Genomic DNA, 19,838 nt, shown 5'->3' with positions numbered 1-19,838 from the left:
GGAAAAAAAGAGCGTTGACTAAAAATAGGACTGAGATGGCAATTACAAGCAGTGGATCTGAAGCAAAAGCTATTGTTTGGAGGCAGGTTGTTAAGGAGTGGCAGACGCGGTGGGACTCGGGAAGTAAGGGCAGACAATTGTATCATCTTAAGAAGGAGGTGGCAGTGAGTAGGTTGTATAGGGGTAATAGGAGAGATGAGGTGGTCATTACCAGGCTTAGACTGGGACATTGTGCATTAAATAAAACACTACAGATGATAGGAGAACATGAGACGGGGCTTTGTGGAGTGTGCCAGGAGGAGGTGGAGACAGTAGAGCATGTAATACTGCGGTGCAAGGGTTATGATGTGGAGAGGTCAGTTCTGCAGAATAGGTTGACGGAGCGAGGAATTGGGGAATTTAATCTAAAGAGTGTGTTGGAGGGTAGTAGGGCACAGGTGAGGGAACTGGTGGGGTTTCTGAAGGATATAGGTGTTTATGAAAGAGTGTAGGGTTTTTTTGTTTTTGTTTTTGTTTTGATACAAATTGTAAACTCACTGTCTGACCCATACTCCGGAACAGTAGGAGGCGGTAATGCTCCTTTACGTTGGTTGCCAACCGCCGTTAAACACAAAGAAGAAGAAGAAGATCCATACCAGTTGGTGGCGGTAATGCACCAATTCGTTGTTTGTCAACAGCCAATGAATACAAAGAAGAAGAAAAAGAATCAGCAGAATATCGTCAAGCATAGGAACTCGGCTGGAGCCACTTCCATCATGTCAGGATAGAAAAGCAAACAAACAGCAGACAAAGCTCGGTCGAACCATCCTTTTCCGAAACGGAGTCTTTACGATGGAAGGCGAGGAGGAGAGGGGTGTTGTTCGTGTCAAAGTCAAGGTGGGAGAATGATGGTTTCTTTGACTTCCACATAGGCTGCCAAAGACTGCTAACAGCGAGCAATCATATTATCGCATAGGTTAAATTGGCTGTTTAGACAGACACGCTCCCGCGTTAATGTTAAACATCGAAAATATGCACTCCGTAAACTGGATGTTTAGCAGTGTGCCATAACAGAGGGGGCCTCTTCTATTTATTTGGGGGTTTTCGGTAGAATTGCTTCTTCTCGATGCCGATCAGTCATTGTCCCTGTCAGTTTACACTGAGTAAACCTGTAATGTACACCTGACACGGTTATCGGTCATAACACGTTGACAATATCCAATGCAAACATCGGGCTGTCACAGAGGTGAGCTGACGTCACTTGCCTGCCCAGAAAATGTGTGCGTATTGTGCCTGTAGGTATCCCCGGCGGTGTTGTTTCCCCTGCGTCGGGAGCACGTCCGGTTGACTCCGCCTCCATTACAAACAGCGAGACGTGGAAGTAGCGATGTTTACTTTAGTGCAAAACTGAAAGATGTCTGTCGTTACAAACAGAAAATGATACATTTATTGTTCTCACTTTATGAGATTATTTTAACAAACCGACGACCTTTTGCCCGATAATCATTTTTATCCTCCTGTACCTTCACTGCATAAAGAGCTAAAACTCCAAAATTTCAGGAGTAGCTGGTCATTAGAAGAAGTGTTTGTGAACTAAAAATCAAGAATGAGGGAAACTCTTTGTCCGTGATTTGGAGAGCCCAGTGGGAAGTCTGCCGGGGATGCCGTGGCAGGACAGGTGCACCAGCATTTTTGTTGTGTCAATTGTTATCTGCATCAAAGACATAACAGCTTATAATGTTACGAACCTTTTTGCTGTATGTTGCACAATACTTCAAAGTTTAAAGGTCATAATATGACAAACTTCATGCAGAGGAAAGAAATGTACACTGTATACCCTGCATCATTTAATTATACTGTTAAATTAATGGCCTTTTTGTGACACAAAAGAAATTCATAATACTGTTATAGTTGCATAAATAAAAGTAGGGTAGAATGTGTAGAAACTAAAAAGCTAGTTTCTACACATTATTTCTATCACATTATCAGATATCAAAAAGGTTTAATATTCGAATGCACATTTGAACAAAATGTATTCAAATATTGAACCAAATAATAATGTTGATTGATATAAAAACCAGAAAAAAAATCCCTTCATCCTTCAAGCTCGAGTCCTCTACCAGAGTCTTGGGAGCTCAAGGGTCCTGCACGGTATCTTTGCTGTTCCTAGTACTGCGCTCTGCTGGACACCACTACTGTATCCGGTTGGTCAGCCATCACCAGTTTATCCGCCTGTATCTGAAAGTCCCACAGAATCTTAACTCGGTCATGCTCAACCACCCTAGGGGGCGTATCCAATTTTGACCTCGTGACGTCCAGGATATACAGATGTTCCTGTACACTATGCCGGCCACTTGGTTATGGCGTTCCATGTATGCCCTGCCTGCTAGCATCTTACACCCTGCTGTTATGTGCTGGATTGTCTCAGGGGCATCTTTACACAGCCTGCACCTGGGGTCTTGTCTGGTGTGATAGACCCCAGCCTCTATGTGCTCAGTTCTTGTTCCTGTGCTGCCATGATTAGTGTCTATGTGCTGTCACTCCAGCTTTGTCCAGCCACTGGTAGGATTTCCAGCCACTTCGTCTATCTGCCGGTGGTACATACAGGGGCCTTTTCTTCATGATGGTTCTTCTTGCTCCACTTCTTTCTTAGGTTTCTGCTGCCTGAGCTGTTCACTAAGCACACAGTCAGTTGTGGCCAACTTCCTGATGTACTCATGGATGTTTGTTGTCTCATCCTGGACGGTGGTTCAGACACTCACTTGCCCTCTGCCTCCTTCCTTCCGCTTAGTGTACAGTCTCAAGGTGGTGGATTTGGGTTGAAACCCTCCACACATGGTAAGGAGATTGATGTAATCTCTCCAGCATGTCTTGGGTTTGCCTCGGTGCCTCCGTCTGGTGGGCCGTGCCCAGAACACCTCACCCAGAAGGCGCCGAGGAGGCATCCTAATCAGATACCCAAACCACCTCAACTGGTCGTGCTCCTTTTCCAGCTGAGGACCACAACCTCAGATTTGGAGGTGCTTGTTCTCATTCCCGCTGCTTTACACTTGGCTCCGAACTGCTTTAGTGCAAGCTGGAGGCAACCACCAAGGCCACATCATCTGCAAACACTGTTTTTCCCATGTGAGCGTTGAAGTTTTCCAGTAGAATGACAGAAACACTAGATGGATCACCCTAAAGCATCCCACTCAGTGACCCCAAGAAGGCTGGCTAGTCTGAACTGTCCATTGGTGCATAAGCACAGATGACAGTCAGGACCCATTCCCCGACCCAAAGGTGCAGGGAAGCAATCATCTCATCCACCAGCAAAAACCCCAGCATACTGGCAGCAAGGTGAGAGAATACAAGAATACCCATACCTGCCTACCACCTGTCACTGAGACCGGAACAGAGTCCAGCCCCAAGCTGTGCATTGAAGTGAGGCTACTGTAGCTTTATGTATCTGTTAACCTCAGGCTTCTTATTCACCACAGAGGTTACATTCCATGAGTGTGGTCCCATGACGCTTCTTTGGGCTGTGCCTGCCAGCACAGATGGCATAAGGCCCGACCCCCCCAGACGCTCACCTTTGAGCTCCCTCTCCAGGCCTGGTTTCAGGGTGAGACCCCAGTAACCCTTTTGCAGATAGAATAAACAGTCCCTTGATTTCTATTCTTTTCATAGGGGTCGACTTAATCGTGCTTTGTCTGGCCCCTCATCCAGGACAAATTTGCCCTGAGAGACTGTAGCACCCCCTAGGCAACCCCCCACCCCCCAACAACAGAGGATGATGTGGAGCATTATTCCATTAATTTTATGTGTTTTGTATGCTTTACATTCAAATAGACGAATTATTATGTATTTTGTTTTATAATTATTTTACAGTTATGGTCTAGTAACAATGCATTGTTTTTTATTTTATTATAGGGTGGTATAGTATCCCATTGACTTGGTTTGTATCTCTTATTCTCCTACCATGGTTTAACCACACCAAGAATGTTTGTATGTTTACTTGTTTGTCAGTGATGAGATTGTAATATGATTTTTATTTATTTATTTATTTTTTCCCAGAAATGTGATGGGGCACTTCCTGTGGAGTTTCGCTCCTTTGCTGTTGATCCCCAAATAACATCGCTGGAGGTTTTGCAGCACATACTTATCAGAGCCTTTGATTTGAATGGGTAAGAATAGTCAGAATGGCCAAACAGACTTATAAACAGAGAAGTGCCCAAAGAATTTATCTAACATTGTTTAAATATCTTTCTTGAATTAGGAAGAGAAATTTCAGCGTTGGTTACCTGTCTCGCGATCGCAGCGGGGCTGAAATGTATATGTCTCTGGTCTCTGACTGGGATTTGGATGTTGCGTTTGTCAGTGCAGCCAGACCATTTCTGCAGCTCAAGATGGATATAAAACCTTCTGAGGACAGTAAGAACACCAGCAACTTAAATCAAGACTGAAAGCAAAAATGTTATAGATTTCTAATTTATGATGTAAATAATATAAATTTTAAAGATCAAAACTACAGTCTGTGGTAGAACATTTTGTTACCCATCACATCCAAACTTTTAAAAGTCTGTTTGCAGAAGAGAAATGATTACAACAAAGAATACCTCTTTCAGATTGAAACCAGGCATCAAAACGTGACACAGGAAGGACTAAAACACTGTTGCTGTTAAATCTGCTTGTCATTATTTCACTGCAGGCCCTGTTTTGGAAGACTGGGACATCATAAGCCCCAAAGACGTGATTGGCTCTGAGCAGCTTCTCACAGAGAAGACTAGATCCTTGGCATCTGCAGCTCTTCCCTTCACCCAGTCTCTACTGTCCCAGGTTCCTTTACCTTTCCTCACTCTGTTTAACCTAACCACACTCTCTGAGCCACGTTTTTGCTGATGCACCTGTTTCTATTCTGTTTAGGTGGGCCGGACCCTGTCGAAGGTCCAGCAGGCCTTCAGCTGGTCTTATGGGGAGGAGATCAAGCCTTTCAAGCCCCCTCTAAGTGACGCTGAGTTTCACAGTTACCTTAACGGACAGGGACAGTTGACCCGGCCTGAGGAACTCAGACTGCGAATCTACCATGGGGGTGTGGAGCCGTCGCTGCGGAAGGTTTAGCACCTGTGTTTGATTAATATTGTATATGAGCACCTTGTACGCTCTAAACAAAATAATCTGGTTATTATTTCTGGTTATTATTTAAACTGAACAAATTCTCGTGCTAATTCTAGCTATCCTGCTATCCTAGCTCTCCCTCTTGGCTGAGAGTTTTAACAGTCAGCCAGCTTGCAACCAGATTTGAACTGATACGTTCAGTCATTTGCGATTTTTGGATGAAAAGATGGAACTTGAAGGACAATTAAGAACATATATGTGCAATTATAGAATTTGTATTTTATGACTTACATTTCTCAAGGATTAACTCCTCTGTTGTCCTCTGTTGGGTTAGGTGGTTTGGCGTTACCTCCTGAATGTCTATCCAGATGGACTTAGCGGACAGGAGAGAATGGACTACATGAAGAGGAAGACGAGAGAGTATGACCAGCTAAAGAGAGAGTGGACAACCCGGGTTAGTCATGAGGACCTTGAATTTATCCGTGGAAATGTTCTCAAAGACGTCCTGAGGACGGATCGAGCTCATCCATACTATGCAGGCTCTGAGGATAGTCCCCATTTGACTGCCCTCACAGATCTACTCACCACATTTGCCATCACTCATCCACAGGTTTGTATTGGCGCATTATCTGGAACGCAAATCTTCTCCTGCAGTCTGAATCTCTTAACCCTCTGTATCCACAGAAACGCCAGAATCTTGGCTAAAAGCTCAACAAACAAATAGAAGAGCATGTAAACACAAATGACATAAACACAAAGCACGGATTCCCTGTTTGCAGAGTCGCAGACAAGTATGTAACATTGAAAGCCGGCATCTCGCAGATTCCAAAACTGCAAGTTTCATCACGCTCCGACCAAAATTCACTGAACCAGCAGCAAAAGAAAACCAGACCACGCTTCGAGTTTGAAAAATAGTAGCATGAATTTTGTCTTACCTTTGCTGTTTTTCATCTAAAACCTATTTTGTCACTGTTAAAGTTCATTAACTAAATAACTCCATCTCCTACAATGCCTCAGAGAAGTTTTTCATCAAAGGAAAATCACAATTTTCTGCCCGTTACAGAGATTACTGTCTGATAGTGACGGCACGTATGAGAAGAAAAGGAACAAACCAAGACAAAATAACAAGGCTGATATTTTTCTTTAAGAAAAGACTGATTTGCATGACTTTAGCTTTTCTAATGGTTTGCTCAAAGCAATCCAGTTTTGATTCCTTTAAAAGTATTTTAATGTCGGCTGTTTTAAGGAAGAAAGACCACAGTCTTAAATGATACATTTGATGATTGTGACATGACATATAACGTGATATAGAAATGTGTTCTTTGTGCAAACTGTCATCTTTTGTAACGTTTTGCCATTGTGTTGTTTTTCCAGATCTCTTACTGTCAAGGCATGAGTGACATTGCCTCCCCAATACTTGCAGTAATGGACAACGAGGCACACGCCTTCATTTGCTTTTGTGGCATCATGAAACGCTTAGAAGGAAACTTCCGGCCAGACGGGCAGCTCATGTCTGTTAAGTTCCAGCATCTGAAGCTCCTCCTGCAGTACTCCGATCCTGAATTCTACTCTTACCTAGTGTCCCGAGGAGCTGACGACCTCTTCTTCTGCTACCGTTGGCTTCTTCTGGAGCTTAAACGAGAGTTTGCGTTTGATGATGCTCTAAGGATGCTGGAAGTTACTTGGAGCTCTCTGCCCCCAGATCCTCCTGAAACTGAAGTGGAGCTTCTGGGGCCACCTCTGGAAGCCGACGAAACAATGTTCAGCAACTTTGAGGACAAGACGGTTGAGGACTACTTTCAAGATAAGGAACAAAAAGAGAAGCAGCGTCGACGGCACATGCTGCGACCTTCAAGAGAAGAAGCAGACATGAACATAAATGCCATCGCTGATGAAATGGACAGGCAAAGCGTGAGCTCGGACAAAGCAAATGTGGGTGACGAGTGTGATATCCCTCAGGTAACCATGGCAAAGACAGATTTGAAAGGTGCTCCCTTCGAGAGGCAGACTAGTTTTGGGGAGTTTAAATATTATACTGCCCGAAATGAAGACAGCTTTGATATGGAGGAGGTTGAACAGCATCCTCCATGTCAACAGGGTGCAGTGGTTTCAGAGTCGATAACGAGCATCCCGAGGCGCCAATCCACAACTGACACTGAGGAGGACACGGGAGAGCAAACACCACTGTTTAAAAATTTTGATAATGATGTTTCTCCACCTCTTTTCCCAAGCAGCCAACCCGTCTGGAAAACTGGCTCCTCTGTCTCTCCCATGTCTTCATTGTCACCATCGAGTTGGCCTGGTGTTTCTCCAGACTCTCCTCCAAAGTCCACATCACCATACGTGAGCAACGAAAGTGAGGCCTTACCAAGAGCTGGCCTAAACGTGTCAGCTTCTTCTACTCAGTTGCCCAGCAGTACACGCATCAGTTCACCCACAACCCCCACTGCACGGACATCCGTCAGCTCTCTTTCTACTGCTCAAAACAGATCCCTGCTGTCTTCACCCATTTTGTCCTTTGGAAGAGGAACATCTTTGTCTGGTTCCAGGTTGTACTCAAACAGTCTCCTCTCACCTGGCAACAAATCCCCCAGCAGCGCTGCTAATACGCCCAGTTCTCTAAAAGCCGAGACCACTGGCATCAAGCCGTGCTCCTTGCCACCTCCTCAAGAGTTTGGTAAAGGCAACCCGTTCATGCTGTTCCTGTGCTTGTCCATCCTGTTGGAGCACAGAGACCATATCATCAAGAACAGTTTGGATTACAATGAGCTAGCCATGCACTTTGATCGCCTTGTGCGACGCCACAACCTGAGCAGAGTGCTGCAAAGAGCCAAGGCCCTGTTTGCAGAGTACTTGCAAAGTGAGGTGTGGGACTCAGAAGAAGGGGATGAGGTTAGCTCAGACTCTCCAACAACAGCTACTGCTACTCAGCACTCCCCTTCTTCAGCCATCTCTGCTAAGCCCATTTACAGCCCTTTAGCATCTCCACAGTTGTCATCTCCAAACTCAACCTATAATTTGGCAAACACCATTCCTTCTCTGATAGCTCAAAATTCCTTTTCCACCAGTTCCTGATTCTGTTGTACATCACTGGCCTCCTTTTCCGGACTGCTTAGTGGATTCAGCTCTTTCAATTCTGTCTCTAATTAAATACATATATTCCTTAAGGTCAGTGTAATATTTTTCATTTTTCTTGCTTGTTCTCTGGAAGTCGGGATAAAGAACCTAAGAAGCCTTTTTTCCATTGGGGTTGCTGATTCTTGAAGCTCAGTAATTTGGGGATCTGATATTTGACCCTGAGCCTGTCTGAATCATACACTTGGTGCATTTAACCCGTGTTGCCACTTTTATCATGTTTGTTTACAATCTGATTTCCTCTCCAGGAAGCCATGGAAGTATGTTAATTAAAACACGGGAGTTCAATTATTTAAAAACATAATGGGATGGTGGTTTCTTGAACTCATGAGTCAAGTCTTTGCTTTCACTCATCCCGAGTGCACGAACCACTGAATAATTGCAGAATTTGTATGTTTTGTTTTGTTTTTTGTTTGTTTGTTTGTTTGTTTGCTTGTTTATTGTTTTTTTAAAAAAAATAACCTCAAGTGTGACTTGTTACTCATAAAATAACATGCTCGATAGGGATGTGACCCTGTGACCCCAATAATTTAATCCGATAATCTAAATTCTTTTAGTTTGGATATTTTAAATAAGTGTGTGTGTGAACAAGGAGCCACTCGCTGACTATTTAGTTGGCATGTTGTTTCATTTCTTTGTATCTTCAAAGCAAACATGCAGAAAGGCATTTGCAGTGACATTCACTGTGCTCGGGAGCACATGGTACACCATCCAGGACTCATTTCTGCCTGAAATTGCTTCCTGTTGAAAGTAGGTTGTCCTCTAAAACACTCACTTGAGGCAACTAGTTGTGAACTGGTGCCATACAAATAATATTGAATTGAAAACATACTTGGCAATATTTGACACATAACACGACCATAGCTGCATACTTATTGGCCAGTAGTTCCTCATAGAGTAGCTATGGTCCAGATGAACTGGTTTACTTATTACAAACATATAGCTGCTGCGTATGGTCCAGTCTCTGCTCTTTAGACGTTTTCCAGTCAATTTCTAGTTCTTTCTAATTCATCTTGGAGTTGTAAGACTAGCTCACCATAACCACAACCTACCCTATACTGGAGCAGACAGTATGAAGGCGTAGGTTCTGATGTTGAAACTGAGATGGGGCCGCTGTCTCTGATCCAACCTCTGCTAAGCCGCTGTTAAAACAAACAGCTGTGACGTCTCTTTAAAACATGTTAGCCCAGGACAAAAACTGGCTGCCATGCTGTGAACATCAGTGTGGTTTCAGTCTACTTTGTACAAATGCCTTTTTATTAAGAGACCTTGTGCTGGGGTCACAAATTAAAACTACATCAGTAGTAAAGTAAGTACTGCACACTGTAAATGTGTTTATTGAGTAATGTTTAATTTTAGCACTTTGCTCATTGCTCTTTTCCAAAGACAGTGTTTTATGAATGTACAGCTCGCATCTTCTTTTGTCCTTTTTGGAGGGAAACTAAGATCTCACAGAGTGAACGCGACTAACAGCAATCAATCAAAAAGCAGCTGAAAGCTGTCAGGACACGCCCAGGAGGATTGGCCCTATTTTGTTGTTTTGGTTTTTTTTGAGTTGATTCACAGATTTATTGATCACATTAGATATGTGCCTGTGAAATCAAAGCTTGCATTGTGCTAGCTCTGATATAAACTCCACTTTAACAAAGCTTACATTCATCATTTTCTGTTATTGTTTGTGTCAAAGCAGTTATGCTCATGCTGTGGTTATAAAAGGTGGTGATGATATTCTGGTCTTATTTTTTACCAGCTCAACATAGGTGAAGGGAAGCAAAATACATATTTATGTTTTAGGCCATGACACTGTCAATAAGCTGGGCAGCTGGAGAAATGCTTACTCTGGATGGGTTTTGGCCCCGGTCACATGAATCCATCCTTAGACCACATGCTCGACGTTCCAGACCTCAGCTCAGTTGTGTGCCATCTGTTAGGGATATGAAGGCACAACTACAAATTTTGGGAGTAGATCTTAAAACATTCTTCTTCTTAGCATGGTTTACCTTACCTATTCTTACTTTTTAAGGGATAGGTATTCTGCAAACACAGTACTCATGCAAAAGTAACGCTTATTTGAGAATTACCTTCTGAGGACTGTTTCTGTTTAAACAGAATTTGAAGTGACTGATATCGTTGGAGAAGCTCGTATGGTTCTGATTCTGGGGTTCTGTTTTGCCTCCTTTTGTATGTCAGTATTTAATATCAAAATAAACCAATCTGAAGTAACTGTACTCACTGGACTGTGAGCTAGCAATATGTACATTTATTTAAAAAGATTTATCTCAAGTTATCTATGTAAACAAAAGTTAAAACACAATGTTACTGATTGTATATTGGACACAAATAAATATTCAGTGCAGCTGATTGCATGGAGGATGATTGTTTTGAACTGATTCATGAAGGCTACAAAAGTCCAAGTGTAGAATTTGAAATACAATCCTGTTCTCAAAACTGCCTCAATTTTAATTTTACTTGGGTGGATCTAGTACTTCTTTGTTAATTCATTTAAAGCAATTAAGCATTTTAAGAAGTTAGTCTAACTGATGCACACATGAGGTTCACGCCTGATTATAAATTCTGCTTCACACCCACCATCTGATGACAAAGTTGAGTTGTAGACACAGTAGGGTTGAATTCGATGTCAGCACATCCGTTGCAGCTGTAACAGCATCAGCTCTTCTTGGAAGGCTTTCTACAACGTTTAAGAGTTTAATTATGTCAATTCTGACCATTCTTCCGAAAGCACATTTATGAAATCGGACACTGACGTTGGACCAGAAGGCCTGGCCTATTCATCCCAAAGGTGTTCTGTCCAGTTGAGGCCAGGACTCTGGCGTGGAAGAGCTTGACTAGCCAGAACAAACTCCCTCATATATGTCTTTGACTTTGATTTGTACATTGATGCACAGTCATGTTGGCACAGGAGGGGCCATCTCCAAACTGTTCCTACAAAGGTGAGAGCATGAAATTGTCCAAAATGCCTTGGTATACTGACGCATTAAGAGTTCCTTTGACTGGAACAAAGGTGCATCTGACAGTTTGCATTAAGGTTTGGATGCAGCTGCTCAGCCATGGAAATCCATTCCATAAAGCTCTGTATGTGCTGAGCTAATCTGAAGGCCAGGCGAAGTTTGCAGGTGTGTATCCATTTACTCTACAGAAAAGCTCCGTGTTGCTGTCATTCCCAGTTGCTTCACTGTTATATTACCTGTATCAGTTGACTAAGGAATTTTTAATGAGGAAATTTAAGATCTGGAATTGTTACACAGGTGGCATCCCGTGTAACAGGGTACTGCTCTGTCACAAGGAGCAGTCTGCAGACTTAGGTCCTTGCTTTTATACACCTGTGGCCAATGAAGTGATTGGAAAACCTGAATTCAATGATTTGGATGGGTGTGTGAATTATTTTGGCAACAGCATCATTTATATTGCTCATGTTATGTTTGAGCAGGGGTAGCTTGTCGGCTATCACGATTGGCTGTCTACCTGCAGAGAGTGTTGTCAGTGGAGGGAGTGTGCAAAATAATCAGCCCACCGCGTCTGTGGGCTTCACTTCCTGTTGTTGTAGCCAATTGTAGACATGAGCAAAGTTGTAACTTACAAAAGAGTTGAAGTGAAATCAAGTGGAGGACTATACAGGAGCACATTTGCAGTGGTTGAAAACATGTACATGGACCCTATGACAATGACAGATTTGCAGGATCATAAACCTTTAATACTTATTTTATGCTTGAACATGGATAGTTCAAAGGTAGCCTGTCGGCACTCACAGACTGATAAAAACGTAATACATCTGGTCTTTAGGCTACTCGTAAATGTTTTTGTCGGTCCATCAGCAAACTGCTGAGAAGATTAAAGTTATAACTTACAAACAGCTCAAGTAAAACGGAATTTTAAAACAATAAAAAATGGTCATTGCAGCTACTGTCTGTTATTTCCATCCTTTATTTTTCATCATTTATGATTATTTTTACATTTCAACTCTCTTCCCCTTTCAGTGTCACACAGTCAGCATTTTACTGAAAAATAGATGATCTGCGTCCAGCAACATGAATGCAAAACTGTTGAAAACATGACAAAATCAAAGCTGAAGAAATGTTTTAATCTTGGGATTTATCAAAGAACATTAAAAAAAACAAAAAAACAAGCAGAGGACGAGGCTGTAGTGACAGATGTAGCTGTACTGAATGTCAGCAGCGTCAGGAAGAAGGAACACGAGAAGCTGGAGAAGAACCAAGAGCTGAGAGGAGAACAGGGAGAGCTGTGGAGCGTGTAGGGGTATGATATGGATCAGCCAGTTTGTGTTAGCGCTCTTTTAATCTTAGCAAACAAAATAGTTAAAGCAGATTAATGAACTTGCAGATATGCTAGGTGGTTAGTGATGTGTGGAACTGTGTATACACACGTAAATGTTGCCTGACATTTTTTTCCGAGTGTCATTTCGGTCCACACTCCATCACAGTTGGTGGCGGTAATGCAGCGTTTCGGTTTTTGGTAACCGTAAACAAAAAAAGAAGAAGAAGAAGAGTTGAAACCGTAGTTTCCGGTTCCGGGCTAACAGTATCCTTCACAAGTGGCAAAATGTTGACCCGAATTTCGCGGTTTGGGCTGACTTTGCCCCGGTTACTTTATAATCCACCAGCCCGGTTGGTCTCCCAGTCTAAAGCGAACAGTGCTACAGGCTCAACCGCGGTGACGGAGCTCCACCCCGAGGTCCAGCATTCTGGTCACGGTGAGGTCAGCCCGTATGTCAAGGTGAGTTCTGCTCGATCAGATTTGAGGACAGCATGCTAATGTTATTTTTACACAGTAAAGGGCTTTACACACCGGACGCGTTCAATTCTGTGGTTTAAATTATTCTCGGACACCCCCATTAATGCAGCCGTTCACGCCGACCGCGTATTTTCACTGGACGAATTTACGGCATTTATTTTTTCCCAACCAGGCTCGATTTTTGCGGTTCTTCAGATCCAAATAAACCGATCTGATTGGTCAGATCGGTTTATTTTGCAACAAGTGCGCTGAGAGTTTAAATTGCGCACCAGTTCTGAATATACAATAGTATCGCAATGATTAAAAATAAAAATTCATTGATTAAAAAATACTATTTTTACCGCAGACATACAGCTAGCCTGCTCTGGCTCAGTCGGTTCTCTGAAATGATTTGTCTGCCCGTGAGATCTGATCAGGTGTTCGTTTTGTTTCTGTTTGTTTGTTTGTTTTAAGCAGTGTATTTTGTGTGAGAACCATTGAATCTTACAAGGCCGCTATTAATTTAAAATAAAACACGAATATGCCTATCAGAAAAACAATTAATATTTCACAAATGTGTAAATATCAAAAACTGTCCATAATATTAGACTGATTTTAAAAGCTGCTTTAAGCTATTCCCTGTCAGAAGAGGTCACCTGATAATGCAGGAAAATGTCTGTGGGACATTTAAGCGTTTGCAAATTCTTCAGTTTATTCCTCAGGTTCAACTTTCCTCTGGCTTGTCTAGATGTAGTCAGATAAGGTGGTTTTAAGTCAGATTCTCCTGAATAAAACAAAGAACTTTAGTTGTTCTGTTAACATACAAATCATATCAGAAAGTGTAGACAGGCCAGTATCATCCTTCCAGTACTGACTGAAAACATGTTGGATACTTAAACTGGTCCCCTTTTGTGGGTTTTTTTCAGAATCCGGAATACCATGGCTTCTCCAGCGATCCAGTGGAGGACGAGTGGAATATGAAAGTGGGCTTCTTCTTCGGCATTTCAGTTGCTCTCGTCATTGGAGGAACTTTTATCCACTATTTACCCGACCATGGGTGAGTTCTCAATTTATCTTTTCATATCAGCTCATTTATATGGTGGCTAGACTTAGCTATGGTTCTTTGTCAAAGGACAGAGTGAAAATGTCAGATGTCTTGTCCTAAGTTAAAATAGGATTATATACACTACTCGTCAAAAGTTTCAGAACACCACAACTTTTTTCTTTTATTGAAAATTATTCAGTTTAATGTCTCATTGCACTCTGAAATGAAAGCATGCTACAAATAAGTAATTGGAGTTTTAAAAAAAAACAAACAAGTCATGGAATCAGTTTATAGACCAAAATTCTAAACCTTTACTCATCAAAGTAGCACCTGATATAACAGCTGAACACACCGGCTGCATTCTTTCTACAATGGAAATCAAATATTCTCCAGAAAGTTCTTCCCATATTCCCATCTTCCTTTTTTCCCCAACATAGTTCTGGCACAGCTTGGACTTGTGTTTTGGGTCATTATCTTGCTGTAGGATGTATTGCACTGCAGAATGCTGTTGTAGCTGTTTTGGTTCAGGGAGCCTCTCACGCTGTACAAGTCACCGACCCTGGATCCAGCAAACAGCCCCAGACCATCACACTTCCTCCTCCATGTTTGACAGACGATGCCACACACTGTGGAACCATCCTTCACCTACTCCACCGCAAAGATCCTGTGTGATGAACACAAGGTTTCAAATGTTGATCCATCAGCCCATAATACCTTCTTCTTCAGTAGTCCAATGGTGGTGTTTCACGGCCCAGCCAAGCCTCTTTGTCTTATTCTGACGTCTGGCTTTCTTGCTGCAACTCGTCCTGTCAAACCTGCAGCTCAAAGTCTTCTCTTCACAGCTGAAACTGAGACTTTCTTACTCCGACCACTATTAAGCTGCTTGAAGCTGTTGTCCTGTCAGCCGCCTATCACACAGCTGTTAACTTGGCCTCTGATTGAGTCGTGTCTTTGGGTCTGCAGACCTCTTCCTGTCACAGTTTCTGAGCCTTTGGATGGTGAAGGAAACTGGACTCACTGACACCATGACTTTCTTTTCAGTTTCTCTGTAGGACAGACCGACATTTATACGTGTTATGATGGTCTGTCTCTCTTCCATTGTTAATCACCTTTTTCTCACCATTTGTGTACCATCACACTGCTTTCTGCAGTACAACACTGTTCAACTGATGCTGACGAGCATATGGTACCACAGTGTGTTGCAACACTTCTTTAATGCAGACACAGGGGGAAGTAATCCAGAAAAGTCGGAACAGCTGTAGAAATTAGTAGCACCAGCTTTCAAGGCTTGATCAAGCTCCATTGTTGCAGAACAGATTACATTTTTAATCCATTTTTGTATAATTCTGAAATGTACATGATATTTCCCCTTTTTTTTAACCTCTGGCAGTTCACCGCTTTGTACCATTTCAAGCTATTTATTGGACTTGAATTGCAATAAATAACTGGATAAATGTGGGTGTTCTAAAACCACGCGTGTGTGCGTTATGTGTGTACACGGATTCTCTGTCACCATACCACCAACAACGGCGGGCTCCCAGCACACAATTTCAAAACCCCTGCTGACCCTGACCTCTCAGCATAGGTTGAACTTGGGATATAATTCAGTTTTACTAGAGTAAAAATAAAATCAGCTTAACACCTGATTTGATTGTGGCCCATCGAACCATTGACCCAGTAATGGCCAAGAAAAAGACTAAAGGCAGCGAGGTGTCCTTTCAATGTAAAGGTATGATCAATAATTGTCGGCACCTCCAAGACTTATATCCAAGTTCATTTGTATGCACTTGTATGTTACTGATATATTAAGTGTGATTATATTTCAGTATAGTGGTGTGCAGTTCTTTACCAGTTTGTACCAGTTCCTACTTGGAAAGTCCACTGGTGTCTGCTCAGATCTGCAAACACTTTAAACAACATTCTTTTAGTTATTATCCTGAGAAATGTGTGTTTTGTTTTGGCTTTTTTTCATGTTTTTATTTTTTTATTTTTGGTAAAGCGTCATGGTCAGAGGACGCTCCAAACTAGTAGAGCAGGGCGATATGACCAAAAATATTTATCTATGTCATTTTCTTATCGTTGCCCGACATTATACCAGTATTACCGTGAACGGTATGGCCCAGCTCTACAAACTAGTCACCAGTTCTTGAAATTGTCCCCATTTTGGCCTCATCAGAGTACCTTGGGATTAAGAACACTATGAATGCTGCAAAGTGAGCCGTCGTTTCTGAGCCGTGGTTAAGCCAGCCGCTTACATTTTCTCACCAGGGTGGAAATTGGCACCTGCCGCTGGCCAAATGTGGGTAAATTTCTGAAGTGGTGTGTAAATGTGAACAATGCACAAGCCACTGTGGTGGGTTTCACAGGAGGCTGTTGCTAGCATCAGCCTTGAAGAAGTGCAGTCCCTATAAGAGAGTGAGGAAGATGAAGGTGGAATTCACGTAAGAAAATCGACAATTCGGGCAAAATGAGTGGCTGCTTTGAACATGAGCCACCCTCAGTATCTAAAGTGTAGCAATTAATCCCCACATGCTGCCCTGCTGAGGAAACTAAGATGTCCTAACCAAGCAATAACTGTACCAGCCCGAATAAAAAGGAAAACTTTCAGTAATCAAACAAAATGAAATAAACTTATGTTTGCATGATGGCTGGATTCATAGTTAATCATCCAGGTAAAGAAATCCCCACAATGTTGATTCTGTTTATTTCCCCCTGAAAACACTACATCCAGTTGAATGAACTTCCTGTCATTAAATGTAATTGTTTGAGCGATCACGAAGGGCCGATTTTATTTTTGTTTTTGAATCCCCTCCCTGATCAGCTGTGTTCTTAGGACTGTGGTTAGAGGCGTAGCTGCCACTGACACGTTACATGAAAGGACTTTGAAATCTTTCTGATTCCATTCTGGCCCCTTTGAGCGCGTCCGTACTCGAGGCTCGTCTGTTTTTAACAGTTCACATCATCTTTGTCGCGTTTGTGTAATACAAAGCAGCAGAGGAATAGCGTGAGTGAAAACACTTTCTACATCCTTTTTGTGAAAATGTTATTTTTCACACCCTCCTGCATACACTCAGTATTTTGTTCTCATGTATTTTTTTTATTTATTTTTTTGGGTTAAAAATACAACTGCTTAGATCATCTGTGTTCTTGTCTCGTAGTTTGTGTGTGAGCACCCATGTGTACACCTGTGAGCATGAGCTAGCTTTTATTCAAAAGGTTCCTTCATGTAATGACTGCTAGAGGGTGTGGGGGGGCCACAGCCCCGTCCTCCAGGGCATGAAGCAGGTATGGAGGAGATCCAGGCTCCAGACATCCAGAGGCCCTCAGAACACAGGAGACCAAGGAAGACCAACGCTTATCAATATATTAATAAGCAATACTTGGGAGCACAGCAGACGCTAACTGAATATCAAGTTAATAACACTTTATTTTTTTTTTTAAACAGTGACTTGAGATTAAGAAACTTAAATTTTACAGTTGGAATATTTTTAAAATGTAAATAGAATGAAAGTATTTGCGAAACTCTTTAGAATTGCCTCACATAGAGGATTTAAAGTATAACATGAGGCTTGCAGACAGCAGCGTTTGTAATTGTAAATTCATGAAGGAAATTGTCCCTTTTCCAATCAGTTATTGTCATTAATAACACAGTAATTTAAACTGTGGCTCTACTGAAGCAAGGTGCGAGCAGCATTATTGTGCATTAGTGATTTTGCATTATATCCATTCAAACAGCATAAATTAAAAGTAGCATGTATGTAACCAGATCAGTAATTTTCCCCCACTGTTTGCATCGGCAGCTGCTCTCCTCCTTAGCTGGGTTGTACTGGATGGCCTTTTTGTTTTTGTTTTTTTTGTAATTTTGTTTGTTTCCATCTTTAGCGTGAACGGTTTTCTTGCATATTTTACAAAGTGCTGCTTTGTTGGAGGCAGCTGAGGCAGCTTCCTTTTTAGGTACTAGCTCATCGTAGGCTGGCACATGGCTCTTACTCTCTGACATGCTCAGGTTTGTTTCTATTTTACACTAGAGAACAATAATGCAAAACCTTACAATAGTAATGACATCACTATGACATTTTTATATTGCATAAAAACATAGACTGATATTATTGTGGACAATATGATATAGGCACAGCCCTCGTCTATGGTACATCACTAAAACATCCAGACGGTCTGGACAAATCTCATCGGTCTTTGTTCTGCTGGAGATTTTGTAAATGTTCTTGTTCCTGTTGTTGTCAGAGTTTGTCCATAACAAACACAATGTCTGAATCTGAGTGTGTTCTTAGGTTGTCCAGGAGACTTGTGCATTTATGTCGCAGGTTGATTGATTGATTTTTGTATCACTGGATCTGCGGCGTGTGTTCTAGACACTCACGTAAAGAGAGAGGGTGAGCTCTTACTTGATGACTGCCCGGTGGTGAGCTGGATGGGTTGGTGGGGGAGGATCCAAGACACCATGCAAAGAAAAGATCCAAAAATGTACCCATCAACTCTGATTTAATATGGACGGATGAAAGTTGTCCTGTTGACAAAACATCACAATTGAATATTCTTTCTGGAATTCATGAGGGTCTAAGTGGAATAATGAAATGTTTACACCTAAACTTGAGTTAATTATTGTTTAATTATAGGTTTCATTCTGATTTTCTCACCGTCCATATCTGGTGTATTTTTGTGTTCCAGCATGCGGCAGTGGGCCAGAAGAGAGGCCGAACATTTGATTCAGCAGCGCGAGGCCGATGGTGGCCCTCTCATAGAGGAGAACTACTATGACACAAACAAAATCATTCTTCCCACAGCTGGAGGACAGTAACCTGTCCACTGTAATACCTGATTATTGTATTTCACTGATTAAAATAAAATATGTGTGTTGAATTTTGTTGTTATTTTTTGTGGACAGTGATGACGTACAGTGGCATTTTACTCAAAGCCCTGCTTGTGTCGTGGATGTCGATTTAGATGTCAGCCAGTCGTCACCTCTGTTTTTTGTAATGGGATTGTTATGTACTGTAAGTATTGTAAGATGGTGACAGAAATCTTACAGTAGGAGGTGTAAGACATATTAATCCGAGCCAATAAAAACATAGAATATGTTTGACCGTACCTGTCAACCCTCAGCCTCTTCTATTTAAAAAATACACTGTAACTTCAGACACCACATATCAGTATGTAACCATAATAACTGGGTACTTCTACGTTACATGACTTGTATAAAGCTCCTAGCCTGATATAATTCTGAAAATGAAAGACAATGAGGGGAATATAATAACTACTCTGAAACATTTTTACAAACAAACCACTCATCCTAAAACACATTGATGAGAGTAATCGCACTACTACACATATTACACAAGTCATAGTTACTGTTGGGACCAAGTAGTGTTAATTATATTAATATTAATGAAAGACCTGAAATAAAACTGTATTCATGAAATAGACTAGAACTTACAGCTAGAGTTTCATAATCTGCATCTTATACACTTTGTTCACTCCACAGACATGCAGAGTGAACTAACAATGTCAAGCCTTTGTGTTTTCCCCAAACACTAAGGATTTGAAAGAAAAGCTCTTTCCATGATGACTTTGTAGTCACTTTGGTGTACTAGTGAGTTACACGATTTGTATAAAAGTCTTTGCCAAGAGGGCAACAGAAGTCACTACATAGTATAACACATAACAATATTCAGTACAGACAAGTGAATCAACGCAATAGCAAACATTCAACATTGTTACAGAAGAGCGATTCTCTCGCTCCTTTAACCTGGACCTAAACTCCCCCACTGTGGCGGCCCAACACTCCCACGTTTTGTTTAAACGTAAGTACTGAGTGTGT

General features: G+C 41.8%; 2 protein-coding genes across 2 annotated transcripts; both read left to right on the top strand.

Annotated features, from left to right (window-relative positions):
* The first annotated feature begins 598 nt into the window (after positions 1-598).
* On the top strand, positions 599-9,936 carry tbc1d25 (TBC1 domain family, member 25). Its single transcript, XM_085443903.1, has 7 exons — positions 599-876; positions 4,033-4,142; positions 4,235-4,389; positions 4,667-4,794; positions 4,882-5,070; positions 5,408-5,683; positions 6,448-9,936. Exons 1-7 carry the CDS (start codon positions 832-834, stop codon positions 8,146-8,148), a joined length of 2,604 nt encoding a protein of 867 aa, XP_085300029.1. The 5' UTR covers positions 599-831; the 3' UTR covers positions 8,149-9,936.
* Positions 9,937-12,713: 2,777 nt separating this feature from the next.
* Positions 12,714-19,108, top strand: ndufb11 (NADH:ubiquinone oxidoreductase subunit B11). The gene is made up of 3 exons (XM_085444003.1): positions 12,714-12,960; positions 13,884-14,014; positions 18,689-19,108. The coding sequence occupies exons 1-3, from the start codon at positions 12,787-12,789 to the stop codon at positions 18,816-18,818; spliced, it is 435 nt and encodes a 144-aa protein (XP_085300129.1). The 5' UTR covers positions 12,714-12,786; the 3' UTR covers positions 18,819-19,108.
* Positions 19,109-19,838: the final 730 nt, after the last annotated feature.

This window comes from Copadichromis virginalis, linkage group LG20 (assembly GCF_057382275.1).
Source record: "Copadichromis virginalis isolate Kocher_CV1m ecotype Utaka linkage group LG20, C_Virginalis_male_GT1.1, whole genome shotgun sequence".
NCBI classification, from domain to species: Eukaryota; Metazoa; Chordata; class Actinopteri; order Cichliformes; family Cichlidae; genus Copadichromis; species Copadichromis virginalis.
The sequence above is the reverse complement of the archived record's forward strand: the minus strand, read 5'-3'. Positions and strand labels throughout refer to the sequence as shown.